The sequence below is a fragment of the Aulonocara stuartgranti genome (genome assembly GCF_965226115.1).
Source record: "Aulonocara stuartgranti genome assembly, chromosome: 16".
NCBI classification, from domain to species: domain Eukaryota; kingdom Metazoa; phylum Chordata; class Actinopteri; order Cichliformes; family Cichlidae; genus Aulonocara; species Aulonocara stuartgranti.
The window spans coordinates 20,675,572-20,695,568 of record NC_138952.1 but is presented as its reverse complement, the minus strand read 5'-3'; the positions used below and the strand labels follow the sequence as shown (position 1 = coordinate 20,695,568).

Genomic DNA, 19,997 nt, shown 5'->3' with positions numbered 1-19,997 from the left:
GTTAGGCTTTTACTTTGGAGGCCCTTTACCGGAAATACAATTGTTGACGCTACAAGCGAGCCAAGATGGCGGAGTACCTAGCATCCATTTTTGGGACAGAAAAAGATAAGTAAGTATTTAATGTTAACTTGGTAATTTCAGTATTAATTTTCATCTGTTTATCCTATGGCTACTTTTTGCTGACAGGATTTGGTCTTGTGGTATTTACAGCATGCAGCTGGCTAGGCTTCTGTGGCTTTATCTGCTAGCGCGATATGCTAGCTTTCGCAAGTGAAAAACCGCGCGTGCTAAAAGCTAGCTAGCAACATCTGGGTGATGAACAGTGCTGAGCTGGTCAGAAAGCAATCACAGCGGGTAACTTTAAATGAAAATATAGTAAATTCATATTCCAAGTTGAGCGTAAGTGGTGCACAAACTAGACCCTTTATTGGCGTTAACAAATATCATACTTTGTAAAACTCACACGTGTTTGAAACAATGGAAACCTCCAACGTACTAGAAGTGCTCATTAATCGCATTTAGGTAAATGAACTTCGTCTTTGTAATTTGTCTAGACCGCTATTTTATTCATTGCACTTTTTTTTCTATTGTCCTCTTTCCGGGTTGTAACAGTTAATTTGCTGAACCGCCAACAAAAAAGCGTTTTATGCCCAATGAAGCAACGTAGCCTCGTAGAAATGTAAAGCAGACATTGAAATGAAAACGTGTAAAACTTCATGGGTTGTTATTAAAATTTTTTTTAATAATAATACTGAGTGAAAACGGTTCAATACTGAGTAAAATGATCATGTAAAGTGAAAGTGGAATGTGTAACCAGCAGTAGTTTGGGTGTATTAGAGCAGGGCGATTATGAAGAAATTGAGCTGATTTTTTGTACAGTAGAATTTTGAAATTTACCATTTAAGTAAATGGTACAACTCGAAGGTGACGGAAACGTACTTTTTTCAGTATTATAAACAATTCTGAAATATTGGGCCATACAGTCATCCGAAACAACAGTTGAAGAAGAGTGTGCAGGCAGGAGTGTCAGGGGTGAGACCTGCTATGATGCATGGTTTGGAGATAATGGCACTGACAAAAAAACAGTTGAATATGCTAGATTGACATTGAGAATGACCTTGATGGACAGGATTAGAAATGAGTATATATGTAAAATAGGATGACTCAAGTTAAGTGATTTGGAGACAACGATAGAGAAGCAAGGTTCAGATGGTTTGGACGTGGTGAAAATACTGGACAAAGGATGTTGAATATGGAGCTGCTAGGAAGGAGGGAAACAAGGAAAACAACAGATAATTGATGAATGTAGTGAAGGAGGAAAGGCAGATTGAGGTAGGAGCAGCTGGAAGAAGATACAATGAAATAAGAAATAATGTCAGTAGTCATGTAAACTACCAGGAGTTCACAGGGTTTTCCATACTTGTTCTTTTTAATGTTATTTGTTATGTGTTGCATGTTTTCTAGTCCCATCTAGATCTTTTAGGGTATCAGTTTGTTTGTTTTTTTTTGTATTCAGAAATATTAATAAACATTGTTTTTATGTTTACCTCACCTGAGAGTACAGCCTCCCATTTTTCAGTGCTCTTAATATATTTTGTTTTACAGGGTGAACTGCTCTTTTTATTTTAAAATTGGTGCCTGCCGACATGGTGACCGCTGCTCCAGATTACACAATAAGCCGACATTTAGCCAGGTAAGTTGCCGATCCTCGAGTTTTATTTCTAGTATTCAAATTGATAAAAGAGCAGCACAGACCTCACAGAAATGGCAGATAAGAGTTAATAAACTGCGCACAAAATAAAAGTGTACTTTACAATCACAATTTTTGATTTTGGGATTGGCTTGATCTGCTAAATATTGTAATTTGATACCCAATGTGTATAAGTGCTCATCATCATCAACGTTTGTGCTTCAGACGATTGCCCTCCTGAACATTTACCGGAACCCCCAGAACAGCGCCCAGTCTGTGGACGGCCTGACCTGTAAGTAAAAAAAAAAAAAATAGGCATTATTATTATATATTAAAATATTACTATTATTAAAAATGTGGTCTGTGAGTGTCTGAAAAGTTATTTATTTTTTATTGACCTTTACCCATGTTGTGTCTGTTTGCCACCCGTGCTGCTGCGAGTAGACAGCAGTTGAGGTTTAAAGTGACACAATGAAGCGAAGCTTATCAAGCCCTTTCTAATGGTTTTATTTACATAGTTAATTAAAATCAATGTGTTAGCTGTACTTACAGAAACACGCCAACTGAAAAGTGTCTTCTATCTGGAATATAGCAACAATTACACTGTGTATAGATTATTCATGTCTACATCTTAAGCACTTATTCACTGGATTTATTTATTCTGTTATTTATAACAAACTGTTGGTTAGCTGTTTTTTAATCTTATTCGACATTTGTTACATTTAAAGGTTAGCTTGGTTTAACCTGTGTTGTTTGGATCACAGACAAATTAGACATTAGAGTCTGAGGTTTATTCTGAAAGAGCGTTCTGCGTACAGGGATTTTAAGACCGATATACTGATAATGACATTTGCTGATATTAAAATCTAAAATATTTAAATATATCTGTGGATATGTTTTATTTACTTTCAAGCATATAAAGTATAAACAGATTTCCCAAACAGATGCGAGCTTTCCCTGGCTCTGCTCAGATCAGTTCCTAATTTCTTGCTCCAAGCATAGGTTGCCAGTGCCACTCATGACGCTGTTTAAGGGTGTTTCTCAAGTCTCATTTATCAGATATTTTGAATGCTAACTCACACCTATTAATTTAAAGAAATGCATTTGCACGTTAATTACGTTTACCACCTGAAAACGAGCAGTTAATGTGAACTGACCATTGATGTCATTGCAAGCAATTATTTTATGCAACTTAGTGTTTGTTGCTGAAACTGTGAATTATCTTTAACCACTAGGTACCATCAGTGACACGGAGATGCAGGAGCACTATGATGAGTTTTTTGAGGTAATTCATTCCCTTGTGAAGTATTTCTCATGTTGTGCCTCTCTGCCTCAAACCATGACCGCACCGCTTTTCCACTGGTGCATTTGTTTCTAACTGTGTTTGAGGTAATTAATGAAGATCCATTCTCAAGAACTAAAAATAAAAGATGCAAAGTTGTTGGATTGGTGTGACATCATGCAAAATATAGTTTTTGTTGGGCAATTGGATGACAACTGATGTCATTCTGATGTCTGTATGGTGAACGTCAACCAGCAGTTAGTTTGCTTAGTCTAAGATAAATACTGGATATGGGGAACAGCTTGGGTTAAAACAGCTAAATGTTGTGTTCATTGATTTGGAAAAAGATCTATTTTGGTGCTCTTTCAAAGATTTTACATGCGTATCTTAACTAACTGATAGCTGCTGTTGCACATTCACTGAACAAACAGAAGAGTGGGTTCAGATATCTTCTTCAGCTTCCCACTGAGAAAGGAGTCGTGCATATTTTCCTTTAACAGGCTCTTAACTGATTTGTTGTAGTCAATGCGCACACAGTGTTGGGAAGGTTACTTTTAAAATGTATCCCACTACAGATTACAGAATACATGCCCGAAAATGTATAAATGTATTTTGTAACGTATTACGTTACGTTACTCAATGAGAGTAATGTATTCTGAATACTTTGGATTACTTAATATATTATCATGTTTTTTACAACTGCATGAATGTACTATTGCTGTGTGATTTATTACTATTACTGAAGGTCCGCAGCTCCGAACCGTAGTAAAGGGACCTCTGGCTAATACGGCGGGTTCTGTGTCGGGCTCATAGCCGAAAACTAGCTTTACTTTGTCGTGTGAGTCAACTTTGCTTGCGAGAGACAGAGAGAGGGTTGAAAGGCTGCTCCAACGGAACTTATTGTTTCGGAGGAAAACAGGAACACAGTGTACAATTGAGTCTTAATAGCTTACTTACAACTGGGCTCGTCAGGCACTCTTCTTGGCTGAAGTGGTTATTATTATATTTACATGCTTCCAGCTCCCGTTTCTACTCGATGACAGCTTGTACTTTTCTACTTCCTTTTTCTCCCTCCTCACGCTCACAGACACATAACGTGTATGGCAGTCCATTCTCCCTGCAGCACAGACTACACTGCCCATGAGGCTACATTCTTTAGGGCTATGCCTGTAGCATTCTGTAGCTTAGCACAACAACAACAACAAAAAGGCGCTCTCTCACCCAGGAAACACACAGTCGCAGAGAGTCTGTAACCATGGCAACCATAACGCTGCCACCTGGAACCTAGCTGTCAAACAAAACCCAAACAGTCCTGACCCACGACAATATGAAACAGGAAAATACTGCCGTGTAATCCATTTATTTCAACAAAGTAACTGTATTCTAAATACCACCTTTTTAAATGGTAACTGTAACGGAATACAGTTACTCATATTTTGTATTTTAAATACGTAACGGCGGTACATGTATTCCGTTACTCCCAAACACTGCGCACATAACATCAGACTTGACTTCTCTATCATTTCCTCACAGGAGGTGTTCACAGAGATGGAAGAAAAGTACGGCGAAGTGGAGGAAATGAACGTATGTGACAACCTCGGTGACCACCTAGTTGGAAACGTGTATGTGAAGGTGAGTGTCAGGCTTTCACTTTCCCTGAAATGTAGTGAAATTTGGCTTTGATCCACTGACATAACTTTTCTCTTCGACTGCCATCTCTCTTTGTAGTTTCGTAAAGAGGAGGACGCTGAGAAGGCTGTGATAGACCTAAACAATCGGTGGTTTAATGGACAGCCCATCCATGCTGAGCTGTCTCCTGTCACAGACTTTAGAGAAGCCTGCTGTCGCCAGTATGAGATCGGGTGAGTTTTACATCAAAGGAAACAGCTTACAAGCTGTATTTAACCCCAAAAGGCCTTACAGAGGGTCCAGAACAGGAATATCCAACACAGTCAGGGTGGGCCAGCTTTCTGATACAGAGTCAGATTATAATAGTTCGGTAAATTCACAGCTAGTGAGCAGATGCCTGGTGTGTGTCGTTCCCCCCCCCCCCCCCCCCCCCCCGTTGCATTATTATTCGCTCTGTTTAGCCAGCTGCTTCAGCCAAAACCAACACAGTATTTCCAGTTGTTTAATGTTGTGTACCACATGTAATAAAGGACAGCTTCAGACTGTGTCCTAAACTGTTTTTTGTTTTTTCCAACATCAAGTTCATTTGCAAAACCAGCTATGTGTTTCCAGTAGTTCAGTATTTGTTTTATTGAACTAAAGTGAGGATGGTAGAAATATGATATTGTTTAGCAGTGGTGAAATTCTTGTTCAGTATAGGTTTGGCCAGTTTTGATTATTTTACCTTGTTTTATGTATTTATTTATTTATTGTAAAAAAAAAAAAAAAAAGTGCTGGAGAGAAACAGAAACTCAGATCTGTTCGGCAATTTCTGATCATTTAATCAGCACAAGTAAGACCTATTTGCCAATTAGCTGATTCATTTTAGAGGTTTAAAGTTTAAAGCAGTGTTTGGTATCCTATTCATGGTGCGCCTAATGAAAGTCACTGTCACAGTCCACTCATGAGTACTTCTTTTTTTTTGTAAGTTCAAGGTAAAGTTTCTAACTAGAAGCTTCTGTTTGTTCCTGGGAAAAGTAATTAAATTAATTTTTATTTATAAAACGCCAAATCACAACAATAGTTGCCTCAAGGCGCTTTATATTGTAAGGTAAAGTCCTTAAAATAATACAGAGAAAACTCAACAATCAGATGACTCCCTGTGAGCAAGTGGTTTGGCGAGAGTGGGAAGGAAAAACTCCTTTTTAATGAGAAGACACCTCCAGCAAAACCAGGTTCTAGAAGATTCTATGGAAGAGCTAGAGATTAATAATAACTAATGATTAAATGGAGAGTGGTGTATAAAGTCATAGTGATTGGAGAGAAAGAACGGGGAATGAAAAGGATACACTTAATGCATCATGGGAATCTCCCAGCAACCTACAGCTATTGCAGCATATCTAAGGGAGGATTCAGGGCCACCTGATCCAGCCCTAACTATATGCTTTAGCAAAAAAGAAAAGTGTTAACCCCAATCCTAAAAGTAGAGCAGGTGTCTTGTCTCCCGAATCCAAACTGGGAGCTGGTTCCAGAGAAGGGGACCTGAAAGCCATTTTACTTTTAACTACTCCAGGAACCACAAGTAAACCAGCAATCTGAGAGTGAAGTGCTTTATTTGGGTGATATGGTACTATGAGGTCTTTAAGATGAGATGGGGCCTGATTATTCAAGACCTTGTATATGAATTATTTTAAATTAGATTCTTGATTCAAGAGGGGACCAATGAAGAGAAGCCAGTATAGTAGAGAGATGGGTGAAATATGTCCTCTGGGTTCTCTGATTCTTGCTGCCCTGGTTTTCATATGCTTTGTGTGCTCTCTCCACAGGGAATGCACTCGTGGTGGTTTCTGTAACTTCATGCATCTGAAACCCATCTCACGTGAGCTGAGGAGAGAGCTCTACGGCCGTCGAAGGAAGAGGTACAAACTTTGCATGTCAGGCACGTCGTTAAACCTTCGGATGTTTCACATTTTGTCACGGTTCCTAATCCTCTACTTCCTCACACCTACAGCCGCATCAGGTCTCGGTCTCGGTCAAGAGACAGGCGGTCTCGCTCGAGGGACAGGGACAGAGACAGGGACAGGGGTCGAGGAGGCGGCCGTGACCATGAGAGACGTCGCTCCAGAGACAGAGAACGTTCGGGGCGATTCTGAACTTCGAGCAGTGACTACTTGCCCTCCCTGTGTTCATCCCTGTCTTTTTTTAAGTTTGTACCCTTGCAGATCTGTTTTGGGACTAACTGAAAGGTAGCTGTTTCGAAGATGTGAATCCACTGAGGAGTTTGGTTTTTCTTGATTTCTGAAAATGACTTTCACTTCATTAAATTTAAATTTGTACCAAACGATAATGATTACTGAGTCTCATTTCATATTTCATAGTAAGCATTCATTTCAAAATCAGATATAGCCACTGATGAGTCATTATTCCTCACATGTAGTGTGTTGTTGAACTTAGTCGTGAAGAAGTTCATGATCTAGGATAATTTCTTAGTTTAAAAATTTTAAAAACAGGATTTTCTTGCCCACTCATTTCTGCTGCCATAGTTACTTCCATTTCTATTACATGTGATTCAAGATTTTATATCTCATATAGGCTGTAGACAGAAAATGGATCATTTGTTTCATAGGCGGATAAAACAATATCCGGCTGTGTAAAATGTAAATAAAAACAATGCAATGATTTGCGAATCTCATGAGAACATTTATTTGTTTGTTTGTTTTTTCACAGTAGAACAGAACTGAATGTTTAAACTACAACTGAGGATTAGGGCCACCGAGGGGAAAAACATGGGTATGTCCTTTTTCTTCTTTTCCAGAATTCTGAGAAAAAAGTCAGAATTCTGACTTTAATCTGGAAAAGGAGAAAAAAAAGAAAAGATGTGCCCACGTTTTTGTTTTTTGTTGACCCTAATCCTCTTCCGTGGGGAACTGAGACCAGAGGCCCATACTATGAAGCACTTTTGTTTTATCCAGCTAATTTCAGGATTAACTCTGTGTTTCCTGCACATTTAAGGTGGTTCACTTCTTAAAGGAGGAGTGTCTCCATGGAAACCTATGCTGTGACCATAACCTGCTCTGAAGCCGGTTGTAGTTTTAAGATTAGAGATCCGCTGGTATGAAATCACCCTACTGACCAATCAGCTCTCTGGAAAATAATTTAAAGTATTATCGCTCTATAAATACACGATGTCAAAATAGAGCATTTATTTGTGTTTGCTGACATCAAATTTGCCCAGATTCTGGATTTTGTTCCGCTTTAAACAACAAATGCATAAAGATTTAAAATATATATATATTTATTATAATCCCTAAAAGCATAACGCGACTTTACGATGGAGTTGTAATTTCAACAATATTGAATTCTATTAACCTCTTTCCCCGTGCTTCTAACCTCTTATAATATAGTTTTATCTCTCTGAAGTCAGTCGCACCGCTTGTGATTGGTCAGATTCTGCTAACGCCACCCCTTTCATGTGAACGCGCAGGGAAACCCAGGGTTAATCTATCGAGTTGATCGTGTGGCCGCTCATTGATTTGATTTGTGCAGGTTACAGGTAAGTTGATTCAGATAATGTGAAGATATCACCGAATGTGGCGAGCTAGCTTCGTTGTCCAGGACCCAGATGCTGGACTTTTGGGAGAGGACTGTTGTTCCATTGTTGTTTCATAGAGGATAAGTTGCTCGACAGTCCCGGGTCTTCTTTGTTGTATTCGTCATCATTATTTTTCATAATGCTCCAGATGTTTTCATTTGGTGAAAAGTCTGAACTGCAGGCCAGTTCAGCACGTGGACTCTTCTACTGTGAAGCCATGCTTGTTGTATAGATGCTGTATGAAGTTTAGCATTGTCTTGCTGAAATATGCAAGGCCTTCCCTGAAGAGGAGGGGGACATGTGCTCATCTGATCACAGAACAGTTTTCCACTTTGGCTCGGTCCATTTTGAACGATCTTTGGCTCAGTGAAAACAGCAGCATTTCTAGATCACGTTCACGCACTTTCTTTACACGATGGAGCTTTTGTGGTTGGTACAGTGAACTGCATTCACAGAAAGTTATTTCCATGTCTGCTTTTAATGCATTTTAATGCATTTCAAAGACCCAAACATCACAGATTTTCATACAGAACTTTCTCCAGATTCTCTGATTTATTTTATTTTTTTTTTTTTGACGATGCCCGGTAGCAGCACTGTGAACAGCAATGATGCCAGAAACGTAGTATATATTCTTCATGCCACAATATATTTTAGGAGAGTGGCAGTTTTTGTGATTTTAAATCAAACAATCATTATGCGGTTGAAGCCCGGACCTTTAAATTCATTTAAATTAGGAATGCCCCATTTTCAGAGGCTTAAAATCTGTATCGATGTAAAATTACAGATTAAAAACACGTTAATTTGAAAATTAAGAAGTTATATACATGAAAGTTCTCAGAAATGGCTTCTTTGTAACAGTCAAAACCACATAAGCGTGAAACTGAAAGCCCACTGCTAAACCCTGCTGTGTGAGAGACTTCTTTGTATGTTTGGATAGTAACGGTAGAAAATATAGATACATTTTGAAGTAAAAAGAGTTCTATAAAAAGCATCCTGCGATCGCTGAACATTCATTGTAAGAAGCGTCCACGCTGCATGCTATTGGACATAAATGCTCAGGGGCAAGACCAATCACTGTGCGCTGATTGGCGGATAGGGACCTGAAAATAAAGCGCAGAGAACTCAGGTGTCCATCTGACAGCTGCAAGGGTTCATGTCCGGCACACAGGTGAGTGCACTGCCCTTTTCGTGTTGCTCAATATGAATGGCTTTAAACACAGCAGAGATTCAGTACTCTGGTGCACAGCTGTGGAAAGACTGGTTTTGTTCTTATTTCCAGGCTTTCCTGAACTCACTTGTGCGTTATCAGGAAAAACAGAGCCCAAGTTTACCTGCTGAGATGTTACGACGTTATTACAACGTTGTTTTTTTATGCTAGTCGTGAGCTATTGTTATGTCGGGAGAAAATATGAACACATTTAACTATATTTTACACTATTTTGACACTATTGACACTATTAAATTTAAAGGCCTTTTATCTATTAATTGTCTAGCTTGTAATTCCCAAAAACTGAAGTTGTATAATGTGAAACGAGGAATGGCTATCACTTTTTAAATTATTAAATAAATCGATTTGTTGTTTACTGAAGCAAATGCCAATCAGGGAGAATGTGTATCATAATTTTTCCAATTCATATTCATGTTTTGATTTTGATTCTGGAGCAAAAATGTGCTTTTGCTTGTTAGCCAGATGTCTAAAGCACTGCACTGTGGACAGTGTTGGGAAGGTTACTGTTAGGTATTTTAGTACCATGGTAGCATTTACTGGATATTGTTTTATAGTGACATTATACAGGAAAACTCTGTCATTCAATAAGGCCCCTTTGTTTTAGTTATTTTTCTCTTTGACCCAAGAATTGATGTGTGAGAATCACAGGCTGGTACAAGGTTGAAATACCACAGAGATCACTCCCTCAGCTACATTAGTTTCTTAATCTTTTAGGAGACGCCTGTTGAAGGCCAAATGGTTTGTTTCAGATTTCACTAATGTAAGAACTCTTTGTTTTGTGCCTTGAAAATATGTCGCTGAGATCATCACAATTGTAAAATACTCATATTTTGTATTTTAAATACATAACGGCGGTACATGTATTCCGTTACTTCCCAACACTGACTGTGGCGCTGTGATATAAATGAGCAAAAAGTATAAAAACCGATTAAACACTAGAAAATTATGTAGGACCCCCCCCCCCCATATAAATAAATTGTACCAGACACATATTTTGTGCGGGTCAGTGCTGCTGCCTCACAGCAACACAGCTTAGGTTCAAGCCTGCTTGCTTGCTTGGGCCTGTCTGTGTGACGTGTATGTGGCCAGACTGTACCAGTGTGGGTTTTCTCCCACTGTCCAAAGACAAAGTTGGATAAATGGAATGTGGAGACAGAGACAGAAGAAGCAACAAATTCTTAAAATTATAATTGGAGGATATCAACCCAACTGTTTAATGCTAGTTGTCTTTGAATTAATGCATGGTTAGATAAAATAAAAAATACAGCTTGATGATAATATATGTCTCATCCCACTGCAGCCATGCCCTCTGTTTCTGGTGCTGCATCCTTGGAAGAAGTTCCTTCTCCTTGCACATCTGCAGCTAACCCAACAAATGCAGAAGTCACTTGTGCTACAGCAGCTGTGAACAGTTGTGACAGGTTATCTGCTGATGGTGAAGATAAGGATGAATCATTCACTGAGAGTCAGCTGGAGAACACAGACGAGACTCCTGATGAGACGAAGTGGATCCGTCCTGATTTGCCCAGCAGATGTACTTGGAAGCTGGGCGTGCCCATGTCAGAGTCGCCTCATAGCCACTCAGCATGGTAAGAGTCTGGAGAAATAAAGAGGTCGCTGTGTCTTTAAATAAAACTAGTGACTCTGTCTACTTACTTTTTGCAGCAGAGTTGAGTCACCAGCAATATTTAATTCTGATTTGACAAACAGATGTCACACATACACTGATGTGTCACTTTATTAGGTACACTTGTTCAACTGCTGGTTAATGCAAATATGTAAACCGCCAATCACATGGCAGCAACTCAGTGCATGTAAACACGATCTAGATGACCTGCTTAAGATCAAACAAAGCATCAGAATGAGGGAAAATGGTAATGTTTTTCCACCACATTCAGACGGCAGGGTTAGAATTTGATGTAAACAACATGAAAACATGGCTCCATCTTGCCATGTATCACATGTATCAGTGGTTCTGGCACTTTGTGTTGGTGGATTAGTGTACACTTTTTTTTACACTTTTCCCTCTTTAGTGTTTGTAAAGCTCAGATGATCTCAGCTCACAGGTCATCACATCTCAATCCAAAAGAAAATCTTTGTGAGGTGATCGAATTGTGTGATAGTATCATGTCGACATGGGTCAAAATCTCTGAGGAATGTTTCCCGGGTTGGTTTTCAAGCCAGTTTTGAAAACCAACCCAGTGCTTGCAAGGTGTACCTAACAAATTGCCCAGTGAGTGTATGATGTGATGATATTTCTGACAATTCCACTAATTTTGGTTAAACTCTCATCAGATACATGAAATCCTGTATGGTATCTCCTAGTGTGTGTTATCTCTTACATTACAGCACCAAGCCCTCTGACATCCTCCCCAGCATTCTTGAGAAAATTGGACACACACCTCTGGTTCGCTTGAACAAAATCCCCAAAGAGTTTGGGCTCAAGTGTGATATCTGTGAGTAAAAGATGTGACAAATTATGTAAAAGTAAGAAGATGATTAAAAAAAAAGACTTATTTTTGCTTACGGTTTTGCAAAATCTTTATTATTATTCTGCATTCAAGCAAATAAGTCTAATTGAAAGTTTGCTTGTAAAAGCAGAGGCTTGAATGTTACACAACAGGGTAAGCTAATTAAATAAATAAGTAAAAAAGAAAGGAAAAGGAAACTTAGAGAAAGGTTCACATTTTTCATGCTTTAAGTTTTAGTACTATACAAAACAGATTTAAACAGAATTAACCTTTTAGAATATAAAACATGACATTAACCTTAATAAATAAATAACATGATCCTTAACCTGACTGCTATCCATGTACTTGTACTGCAAAGCTACAACTTTAATCCAAAAGATATGGGTTTATGGATATTTATGGATGTGAAATGTTAAGTTTTCTCTCTGAATAGTCCCCTTCGCTCACCCCAAAATGACGTTGATATGTCCTTGCAAGAAAATGAGCAGGAGTGCAGTCTTCTTATTTTCAGGATAGAAGATGCTTTAAATGTCCTAACAGCAGCTTTATTGTTCTCCCTCCTAAGCAGCGAGAAAGCTGATAAGTTTACTGTGTTTAGTGGGGTGAAAAAAACCTCTGCTTGGATGAGACTGTAGTTGAGCAGCAGCAGATTACAGAGTGACATCTCACCTGGCTTACCATATTTGTGTAAAAGAATGTCTTTTAGGGGATATTGTTAAGTTGATGCATCCGAGTGGAAGAGGTGCCGTTGTTTAATCTAGGGCTGTTGAACCCAGTGTGTCCCTCTTGGCTTCCTGCTCAGCTGTTAAAAAGGGAGCGTTGAAGTATCATGTAGCTGGTGGCCTTATGTTTTTTCACTGTGCAACTGTTGTTTTCTTGTATGAGGGGGCAGCTCGCTCCCCTGGATGGAGAGGTGAGACTGAAAGACTCTTTGTTCTGTCATCCAACAGAGTAAAAAGAAAACCTTTGCAAATAAAATGCAGCTCTAAACTTGAGAAATAATAGAGTTTATATTTGTTCCGGTACCTTAACAACATGTTGTTGCTGATGCAGTAGCTGGCAGGCATGTCATTATCCCTGTGTTGCTATGAGTTTGCAAAAGAGCAGATCCAGATCTCACACTCCACAAATTGAATTTCCTAATTCCTTCAAACACAGTCAGTCAGGATTACAGAGGGAGATCTGACATGAACTGTTCTCTGTGGAAATAAAAGACGTGGACTGGCATAGACACGCACTTTCAGCAGGACAAATAAAAGCAAAGTAAAAACTAGATTCTCGTGGGAACCAGAATCTAGTTACAGATGACAGAAGCATGCTTTTCATACTTGTTAACCTTTTAGCGGGTGATTGGGGAGCCATCTAAGTTTAGAGTTATATATAGAGGTTTTATTTCAAAAGCTTTAAGATGTTTCCTCTCAAATTACCAATCATAGATGGGTCGTCAGTGACCTGGTAAAGGTTAATAGATTAACTATTATTCTTCTCTCTGCACTGGTTCAGTCCTAGTTATTTACAATGCATATTAAATTTGTCACGCATTATCTAATGCAAACCTTTTGGATTAACTTTGAACACTCCCTGATGCAATATATCTTTTTTTGTTTTTAATGGGTGACTGTGTTTAGTGGCCAAGTGTGAGTTCTTCAATGCAGGAGGCAGTGTGAAAGACAGGATCGCCCTGCGCATGGTGGAGGACGCCGAGAGAGCCGGGGTCCTTAAACCAGGAGACACCATCATCGAGCCCACCTCTGGAAACACGGGTACATCAGTTTGAGCGAATGAGCTGACGGCTGTATTATAACTATATAATGAAGGAAAAAGGTCATTTAAATAAATCTTGCTCTTTGTGCAGGTATTGGCCTCGCCCTCATAGCTGCAGTAAAAGGCTACCATTGCATCATTGTGATGCCTGAGAAGATGAGCATGGAGAAGGTAAGTAGCTCTGTTTCTTCTTTTCAATGTGAGGAATGTATTGAAGTCTCATCCTCTCCTGTGTCCTAGGTGCATGTCCTGCAAGCTCTCGGGGCAGAAATTGTCCGCACACCCACAGCTGCAGCTTTTGATTCACCAGAGTCTCATATACGTACGGCCTGGCGTCTGAAGAACGAGATCCCCAACTCGCACATCCTTGACCAGTATCGCAATGCAAGCAACCCCCTGGCTCACTACGACACCACGGCTGAGGAGATACTGGAGCAGTGTGATGGTTCGAGCTGATAGAAACTCTGATTTTTGATGCATCTTCTAGCTTGAAGTTGAATTTTTTCAAGAAATGACCCCCCACACCATTAAACCACCACCACCTTAAACCATTAACACAAGATGATCTTATCTTTTATGCCAAATTTTGACCTTACCCTTCGAATGTGGCAGCAGAAGTTTCCCATTCACTCCTGTCAGTGACACCCAGTGTGGTCTTCTGCTGCTGTAGCACAAGATTTGTCTTGTGCAAACAGAGATGATCTTTTGCAGACCTTAGTTGTAACAAGTGATGATTTGCCTACAATTTCATGGTGTGTATTTTATATTTCCTGGAACTTAGATCTATACGTCAAACTGACATGAATGAAGGAAGGCGTAAATAGTTTGTCCTGTAACTGCGAATCCTCATGGAACAGGTGTTTATTTGAATCCCAAAAATATATGTTTTTTGTAGTTTGGAAAAGAAAATGTGTTTCTGTTTTTAGGTAAATTGGATATGTTGGTGGCCGGAGCCGGCACGGGCGGCACACTCACTGGTGTTGCTCGAAAGTTAAAGGAAAGATGTCCAAATGTCAAGGCGAGATTCCCAACCCACTTATCTAGAATCTGAAATAAAAGTTTTGTTTTACTGAAATTTATATTAATCAGTGAAGCAATCCGTATATTGGCAGCTCCAACCCTGCACCGTTTGCAGCCTCTTTCCTCAGTTCTCATCTCTGTTTTTTAGATAGTCGGTGTGGATCCTGAAGGCTCTGTTCTGGTTGGCTCAGAGGAGAAAAGTGAAAAGGTTCCATTTGAAGTGGAAGGTATTGGATATGACTTCATCCCCACAGTACTGGACAGATCTGTGAGTATTTTTGTTAACGTGCACATTTGTAAAGTGAGTATTTTTGCTAAACGCCCGTCTCTGTTGAATCTGCACAGATTGTGGATGTCTGGTACAAATCAACCGACACAGAAACGTTCCTTATGTCCCGCAAACTGATCAGAGAGGAGGGTCTTTTGTGCGGTAAGTTCATATCAGTGAGTTGTGGTATGTTATGAGCAACCTGAGTTTGCTCTAAATGATCGATTTGCCTGTTTTGCTGAAGGTGGCAGCTCTGGCTCAGCGATGGCAGCAGCTGTGAAGATGGCTCAGCAGCTGGAGGAGGGGCAGCGCTGCGTGGTCATCCTGCCTGACTCTGTCCGCAACTACATGTACGAGACACAATGGCAGATACACTTTGAATCCAGAGAGAGTCTGGAGTGCTCACAGGCCTTCATGCCTTCAAAAATACAGTTGTGGGCAGACGTTTACATGCACTCATCATGCCCATGAACATCAATACTTTTTAAATAGGGGTGACGTTAGGACTTTTCAATGGTCATTTCACAAGTTTGCTATTTCCATTCCAAAACCAGTTTGGATGTGTGTTTGTGTCCTGCTGGAACACCTTAATGTGTCCAGGTTTTATCAGGTCAAGTTTATCTAGCTGCTAATTTGATGTAAAGTTTCAGAATTTAGAGGTAGTTTTCCTTCTTCATTATTTGTGCATCCATACACACTACTGGGCGCAAAACACCCTTGAGCATGAACAGATGCTATAATCTTCTTTGTTGTGAAAGCCTCCGCTTTATTCCTACAAATACACCTCTTGTTACTGGCCGAATAGCTCAGTTTTTGTCCCTTCTGATCATAAAACGTTGCTTCAGAAGGCATTTGGCTTGTCTATGTGGGGCAGCTGCTCTTTTCCGTTGAACTTGAAGCTGCTGATTTTGGGCCAGGGGCTGGTACGTATACTTTTGATCCTGCGTGGATTAGAGAGAAAATGTATTAAAATTTCTGCTTCCATTCTTGTTTTTTTTAGATGATTAAAGATGTATGCTTTATAATCTTTCCCCATTTAAAAAGAACATTTTAATGAAATCTTTAAAAGCCAGTGAATGAACATATGTACCAAATTTAACCACAGACCATCCAATAGTTTTTAGCTTTGTCCTCAAAAACGTGTAAATGTGTGTAGAAATGATTCAGTCCATTGAACAGTTTAGAGATCTTCATGGTTTCAAAGAGTTGGACTCTCTTCCTCTGAGCTATGTCTGGCTAAAAGCAGTAATCATGTGGCTCCCACCAGCCATTAGTTAGACAAGAATTTAACATAAAAGCACTTTCTTTTGAAACCCTTTGTGTGGATGTTTTTCCCATTATTAAGGACAGAACAGCAGTGACAGGAAATGAGAGAGAAAGAGACACATGTGTTTCAACTAGGATGCTTTCTTTCTTTCTTTTATTTTTACAGCCATTTCCTATCCCTAAAATAACCAATAAATCCCACAATAAAGCTGTCAGCATTAAAAAAAGAAAAACTGACGTAAAGCAGTGATGCAGCTGATAAATAACAGATTGTCTAGAGTCAGATGTGTTTTAGGTGGAACCCTGGCTGAACTTTAGCACACTTCTTCAAACTCACCCGTATCTTCCCGCAGGTCAAAGTTCCTGAGGGATCAGTGGATGTGTGAGAAAGGCTTCCTCTGCTTGGACGCTCAAATGGACCCAAAACCCTGGTAAAAAACAACAAAAATCCGCAAATCAGCTATAGCTTATACCCCTCAGAGGAGGTATGACGGGGCAGGTTGGTGTTAAAACCTCTGTTTTTCCGTCTTGCAGGTGGTGGAACCGGACTGTTCAGAGTCTACACCTGTCTGCCCCCCTCACTGTCACACATTCTGTGTCCTGCCAGAAAACCATTGAGATCCTAAAGGAGAACTCACTGGATCAGGCACCAGTCGTCACTGAGTCAGGGTATGTCTCTTCTTCTCAATATCAGGTTAGTATTATAAATGCTCTGTTTGGATATGACCTTGTATAAACAGGAAGAGGACAGGAACTTCCAGCATAAACACAAACAGTGGTCTCCATGGAGATTTCAGGGAAACAGATCTCATCCTCTGTATCGTCATCTTCGCTCGTGCAGAGCAGCTAAATGCTCGGCAGATGTTCCACAGGTCGTAGTTTGATCTCAGGATTTCACACTGAAACGTGGCTCTGTTCTCGAGTTGATGGTGGAAATTGAATTTCGGGATGACATCACAGTGTCAGGAAGAGATTCTAACACTTTGTCTGTGACCTTTGTCTTGTCTGATCTTTTTGTCTTATTTTCATCTTTATATAACTACCCAACTGAAATATTTTTAAACATAAATAATATGAACATGTGAAGCTTGTATTTCCCACAGCTTTTAAAACCTCAGTGATTATTTATGTTTTTATTAACACTTCCAGCAGTGTTGCTCACTTGTAGTCAGAGATGTTAAACTTTGCAGGGATGTAGTTTAAAGACGTGTGTGGGCAGTTGGACGTCTGATGGGTATATACACATACATTACAACCCTGTCCCTCCAGTGTAAATCCCCATGTGAGGTAGCTTTATTTGAGTGTGTAACCATATAAGTTGGATCTCGTCTCAAGATAAACTCTAGTTAAAAACTATATTGATTAATCGTCCAGTTTGGTTACCCATTTTTTAATCTTGACATTTGGTTGAAATAAGCAGACAGAGACATGATGGGTTAGTCTTCTCGTCACCTGAGTCTGATGGGAGTTTGTGGGTTTTGTGTATTTCCACAGGGCCATCCTGGGAATGGTGACTCTGGAAACCATTCTGTCCTCTCTGTTGGCGGGGAAGGTTGAACTTTCAGCGGCTGTCAGCGCGGTGCTCCTCAAAGCCTTCAAACAGGTCAGTCAGAGAGTGCAGAGCTCTTCATGGCGACCTTTGATGACATAATGAACGTTTTTACACGCTTGTTTAATCTTCCTCCACTTGTGCTTTCAGGTGCACCTGACAGATGACCTGGGGAAGCTTTCCCATATCCTCAAAACTGATAACTTTGCCCTGGTGGTTCACAATCAAACGCAATGTGAGAAAATTAATTTCCTAAATAGTGTTTATGCAGGACATTTATGTGCAGATCATTTTTATAATGAGCTGTTTATTGCATGGTTGATAAATGTCATTCACAAAGCTTCATTTTGGTTGTGACACCCAAAGACACTGATTTACAATCACACATTTGCATTCTCCTGGATCATGTTCACATATGGCTCTTTCTTTCCATCATTGAGCTAAAACCTGTATTTGTGGACGACATGGGAAACTTTGTTCATGAGCCTGTGCAGTAAACAAACCACAACAGTCTTCTGTGTTTAACAGGAGTTTTGTGTCTCTGTGCAGACGGGGTCGATGGGTCGGCCCTCCAGAGGGAGATTTTATTTGCTGTCGTGACAGCGATTGACCTTCTCTCCTACATCACCAGACACGAGGGGCAGGACTGCAACCATCAAAGTCAGGCAGTGTAACCCAGTGACTGTGTCCTGTTTAACGTGGATTTTACTTCCTGTTCATTGAGGGACAGCAAACGATCACCTGTAGTGTCACTGAAATAATCATAATAATAATGATGATGATAATAATAATAGAGCTCCAGAGAGGACAGAGAAGTTGTAAAGCACTATTCAGAGCTATCTTTGTTCTTTTTTTTAACACTGTGCATCTTGTAATGAGTGAAAAATCTCCAGTTAAAGGGCAGCTTAGTTTTTTTTTGGAGGGACGTTACCATCATCTTTCTGGAACTGACTCTTTTCTCTTACAATACAGTAAAAATATTTCTATTCTTTCTTTTTTTCCTGCCACACATAATGTCTTTTTTAAGTGTGGTGCCTTTGTGTTTAGTGTTTTTTCTTTTTTTGTACATGTTTTTTTCAATTTGCTTTATTTGCTCCGTGTAAGTCACTTAGCATTAGCCAAGAAGTTAGTTTATACATTTAAAAACTAGCAAACCAACATAACCTAAATTTGACTAAGAGAAGCCTACGTTGATAAAATAGTTTATTATGTTGTATAAATGAATATAGATACAATTATGTCCAGAAGTATGATATAAACAGAGGCATATTTTGTTTCTTCTGTGTACCTCACAATGCAAAGCATATAACATCATGACAATGTTATTGGTCAGTTGCAATGTTGATCATGGACCAATATTATGATGATGATGCAGAAACGGCACCAATAGGAGATATCAGATGTTGTTGGTGTTGTGCCAAAAAAGCCAAACAATGATTTCTGCTGTTCTCGTGTGCTTTTATGTCTAATATTTACTTACGTTGTAATTAGACTGTAGTGAACGGGGTTTATTATGTGGTTATATAGAAAATAAAGAAATAACCTGTTTTGCAAACATTTTATGACTCTGCCTTCTTGCAACTGCAGTATAATCAATCTAGTTCTTTTTGGTCTCTCAGCGTGTTCACAGAAATTGGATTTTTTTATTTTATTTCAGCTGCCCTCATGGCCGGATCACTCTTGAATAAAAACATTTTTAATGTTGGTGAGACATTAAAATTAAAAGGAAATATAACAGTGAATACACAAAAAATTGTTATCGCTGAGTCAAAATGACTTGATATTATATGTTTGGCATATCTTAGATGCCAGCAATCATTTATAACTGTTTAAATTCCAACAATCATCTTTATGGCAAATATTGGAAATCAGTTTTTGACACACTACCAGCACACAGGTTTGTGTCTTTCTGCAGACAGGGAGTGCAAATGGTATGTTTTAATCTGATTCAATTTATCTTGAATTTCTAAACAGCGGAGGAAGATATATTCGTTCATGTGTATGGAGGTGGGCGTCACTCCATGCCTTTCTGTGAATGTTATTGCACACCACTCCTTTAACTGCAGTTAGTAGGAATTCAGCATTTCAGTACACAGTTAGAGAAACATGTTGATTCCTGTTTTTATCTCCAGGCTGCGGTTATGCTGAAACTAGGACTCACCTGTGTGCTATCAGCAGAAAGCAGAGTTCACTTGTTACAATGTTATTACAATGTAGCCCACTAGCAGCAACTCTCTGTGTGTCTTATTTTACATTCTG

The 19,997-nt window shown here is 39.4% G+C and overlaps 2 protein-coding genes across 3 annotated transcripts; both read left to right on the top strand.

The window, feature by feature from the left end:
• u2af1 (U2 small nuclear RNA auxiliary factor 1) lies at nt 1–6,921 on the top strand. The gene is made up of 8 exons (XM_082508764.1): nt 1–109; nt 1,606–1,693; nt 1,916–1,982; nt 2,926–2,975; nt 4,506–4,604; nt 4,701–4,834; nt 6,407–6,499; nt 6,592–6,921. The coding sequence occupies exons 1-8, from the start codon at nt 66–68 to the stop codon at nt 6,731–6,733; spliced, it is 717 nt and encodes a 238-aa protein (XP_082364890.1). The 5' UTR covers nt 1–65; the 3' UTR covers nt 6,734–6,921.
• Nucleotides 6,922–8,035: 1,114 nt separating this feature from the next.
• On the top strand, nt 8,036–19,275 carry LOC309690593 (cystathionine beta-synthase-like). 2 transcript variants are annotated; one of them, XM_082507732.1, is made up of 15 exons: nt 8,036–8,133; nt 10,701–10,989; nt 11,750–11,856; nt 13,500–13,634; nt 13,727–13,806; nt 13,876–14,080; nt 14,562–14,653; nt 14,804–14,923; nt 15,001–15,085; nt 15,168–15,273; nt 16,543–16,620; nt 16,724–16,858; nt 17,684–17,792; nt 17,889–17,973; nt 18,288–19,275. In XM_082507732.1, the coding sequence occupies exons 2-15, from the start codon at nt 10,703–10,705 to the stop codon at nt 18,410–18,412; spliced, it is 1,749 nt and encodes a 582-aa protein (XP_082363858.1). In that variant the 5' UTR covers nt 8,036–8,133; nt 10,701–10,702; the 3' UTR covers nt 18,413–19,275. The 2 variants fall into 2 exon arrangements, with proteins under 2 accessions (XP_082363858.1, XP_082363857.1); XM_082507731.1 differs by lacking the exon at nt 8,036–8,133 and adding an exon at nt 9,233–9,340.
• Nucleotides 19,276–19,997: the final 722 nt, after the last annotated feature.